Source organism: Sinocyclocheilus rhinocerous, unplaced genomic scaffold, assembly GCF_001515625.1.
Source record: "Sinocyclocheilus rhinocerous isolate Xijiao unplaced genomic scaffold, SAMN03320098_v1.1 scaffold679, whole genome shotgun sequence".
NCBI classification, from domain to species: domain Eukaryota; kingdom Metazoa; phylum Chordata; class Actinopteri; order Cypriniformes; family Cyprinidae; genus Sinocyclocheilus; species Sinocyclocheilus rhinocerous.
The window spans coordinates 262,848-265,856 of NW_015635058.1; the positions used below are offsets into that span (position 1 = coordinate 262,848).

The 3,009-nt window shown below is 38.0% G+C and overlaps 1 protein-coding gene across 2 annotated transcripts in view; it reads right to left on the reverse strand.

Annotated features, from left to right (window-relative positions):
• Positions 1-3,009, reverse strand: part of LOC107746547 (TBC1 domain family member 2A-like) — a 14,563-nt gene that overhangs the window by 5,209 nt on the left and 6,345 nt on the right. For both annotated transcript variants that reach the window (XM_016560803.1, XM_016560804.1), the window contains 4 exons: positions 2,648-2,771; positions 934-1,043; positions 666-859; positions 201-584 (listed from right to left, as the gene is read on the reverse strand). In XM_016560803.1, coding sequence (XP_016416289.1) covers positions 201-584; positions 666-859; positions 934-1,043; positions 2,648-2,771 — 812 coding nt within the window. The remainder of the gene's footprint in view (positions 1-200; positions 585-665; positions 860-933; positions 1,044-2,647; positions 2,772-3,009) is intronic.

A 3,009-nucleotide genomic window follows, 5' to 3' on the forward strand; every position in this document is an offset into this window, starting at 1 on the left:
CTATCTGTGTGTGTGTGTGTGTGTGTGTGTGTGTGTGTGTATATATATATATATATATATATATGTGTGTGTGTGTATATTTTTTATTATATAGTATATAATAAAATACTACTGACAAAAAGGACAATATTTTTATGTAAATATAGAAAAATATATTGTAATGCCATATATTTGTATGTAAAAATGCTGTATTTTCTCACTTTCAAATTCTCATTCTCGATTGTTAGCTGTTTTAAGGCCTCTGATTGCAGCCCATTGGTGCACTGCTGGTCTTCCCCACAGACTGCTAACTTCTCAGACAGCTTCACTATCACTTCCTGTTTGGCCTGATTCTTGTGCATCAGGAGCTGGACACTCTCCTGGAGTTCGGTGATATGGGCGTCCCTCTGGTTCAGATCCCTCCGTAGGTTCTCGTTCTCTTGCTGCAGGGACTCCAGATGGTCTTGCAGTTCGGCCGCACGCCGCTCGCCGTGTCTGAGGAGCTCCAAGCGCTCCTGCTCTCCCTCAGCGGCTAGAAACTGAGCACAGGTGCGCTTCTCCAGCTGAGCAGCTTCTAGCACCTTATGTAACAGCAACACCAACTCCTGACAACACATACATATGTGACTTTCAGTTGAATAATCTTATATGAGAAGCTGAAGTGGTTATTAACTTTCTCACTTTACCTTCTGCGCTCTGACCTCTTCTGCCAGGTAAAGTTTTTCATGTTGAAGTCGAGATGTGTCCTTGAGCTCCAGTGATGTGGACTTTTCTTTGCTACTCTTTCTGATTGGTGAAATGGTGGAGAGATCTTGCTCAGACCTGGCATTAGCAGGGGATTCTGGGCTTTGAGATGAACTGGATGTGGGAACCGCTAAAGCTAAGGAGGACGGTAGCATTTAAATTTGAAACAATTGTTTATTATTTTTCTAGTGAGAAAGTTGTGGTTCTTACTGGATGTCTTAGATGAGGGTGTTTTTTGTTTGTCAGTTGAGTCATCAATATGGAAAACACTTTGTCTAATTTCCTGTGAGTGCCGGTTACGGAAACTGTGCACTGTGTTCCTGTAAATCAAACATAGAGAAACCACTGAAGAATTGATTAGCAATAATAACTTCATTTTGGGAAAAAAAGGTGAGTACAAAACTTGTTGATGATGCGAAGTGTGTTGTAGATGGTTGCTAGGTGGCTTAAAGGTGACATATCATGAAAATCGGACTTTTTCAGGGTTTAAGTGCTACAATCAGGTCCCCAGTGCATCTACCAACCAAGGAAAAGTAAAAAGGGGCATAATATGTCTCCTATAAATTAACAGAGGACATTGTAGTCTCTAGACATGTCTTGGTCTCTTTAATTTAAGTTTGTAGGGTTTAATTGCACAATGCGCATCTTATTAACCATCAAATAAAAGTCTAATCAAAGTCTACTGGATTATATCTGATAGGCCTTATATCTGAATTTCTAAGGCCTGTAAATTATCAACATGATCAAACTTTTCTGCAAAACCTTTTGTAAACAATCCACTACATTCCTTCAGTCATCTGATTGTTGTCTTTAGTAGAATTCTGAAAACTTTTTAGAAAAATCATGCTAAAATTTTAAGGTTTTTGAGGAATGTTTATTAACATTCATCTCTCAGTCATCATTGTATTGAACTGCATTGTTTTGCATATGTTTTGCTCCAGAATAAAAACTACAAAGCTTTCACAAAACTAAGCAGTTAAATATCATCTATCTTACTTAGAAATATTAGTAAGATTGGGAGATATAGATATAGAGTGACAATTGATATTTTAATGCATTTTATTTATATGCAGTCAACTATACTTCAGAATTTTTCTGATTGTTTTTTTTTTTTTACAGGCTCCTTTGTATGCTTATGTAATCAGTTTAATAATTTTTGACATTGAAGATAATGATGAAATAGTGTTTGACGTGATGTGTTTTATTCCGAAATAGAAGCAACTTCCCACTTTCATTGAGACTAGGGATGTCAACGATTAATCGATGATCGATTAATTGTCGATAAGAGATGCAATCGATTAAAGCTATCGATGGTCGATTAAGTCGTTTAATTTTGGGCTGCGTGCGGCTCATGCGCAAAACACGTGCGAGCTGCTGTGAGTGACGGTGACGGTATATAAATGCATCATCATTCATTCATAATGTACAAATTAAGCTTTTAATGTGATTTAAACTTAATTTTAATAACTTTAATAAAAGTACATTAAAATAGAAACAACACAAAGTTCTTCAACATGGAAAGCAATAGAAATGTAGTAACTAAGTCATTTCCCCAGATAATTCTTTCATATGGGGCTCTGCGCTTTGCAGGGCTGTGGGACACAGGACTTCAGACTAAATCCCCTTTAAATCGGGTGAGAAAGCGGTTATCTGATGTTGTCTAGTATGAGAACCCCTCATAAAACAACGTGGTCACTCCTGTGTATAATAAAATCCCAGGAAATTACGTATATGCTTGTGGGTCTAACTTCCTTAAAATAATAATTCTAGAGAAATTCAGAGAATTACAACACAGCTTTATTGGAAGGCACTGACGCAGACTGTAAGCGTGAACATTTTTCATTTTACCCTAGAAATATCCCATAACACCAGAATCCGTTCTGTGAGAACAGACAGAGTAAACATCATAAGCACATGTACTCACTGCAGCCCAATTAGTGGATGTTTGATTGACATGTTGAGCGGGCTGTTTAATCCAGGTGCAGGCAGACTGGCAGCTTCTTCACCCACCAGGCCAGAAGGTGTCTTCACTATGGGCAAGAAGTCAGCTGTGTAAGAGAAGGCAGTAAAGTATGTTCAGCAGTGGTCGCCGTGATTTTGCCAAGTAAGACATCGTTTGTTGATCCTGGATCAACATTACGGTCCAAAAATATAGACTAAACCCAATCCCTACGACTAAACCTAACCCTACCCATAATTTATTCCTAAAATCAGTGTGAAATGATAGCTGATTAACAAGGGAGTAGAAGCAACTAACCCTGATCGTAAGCCTAAAACTGACATTTC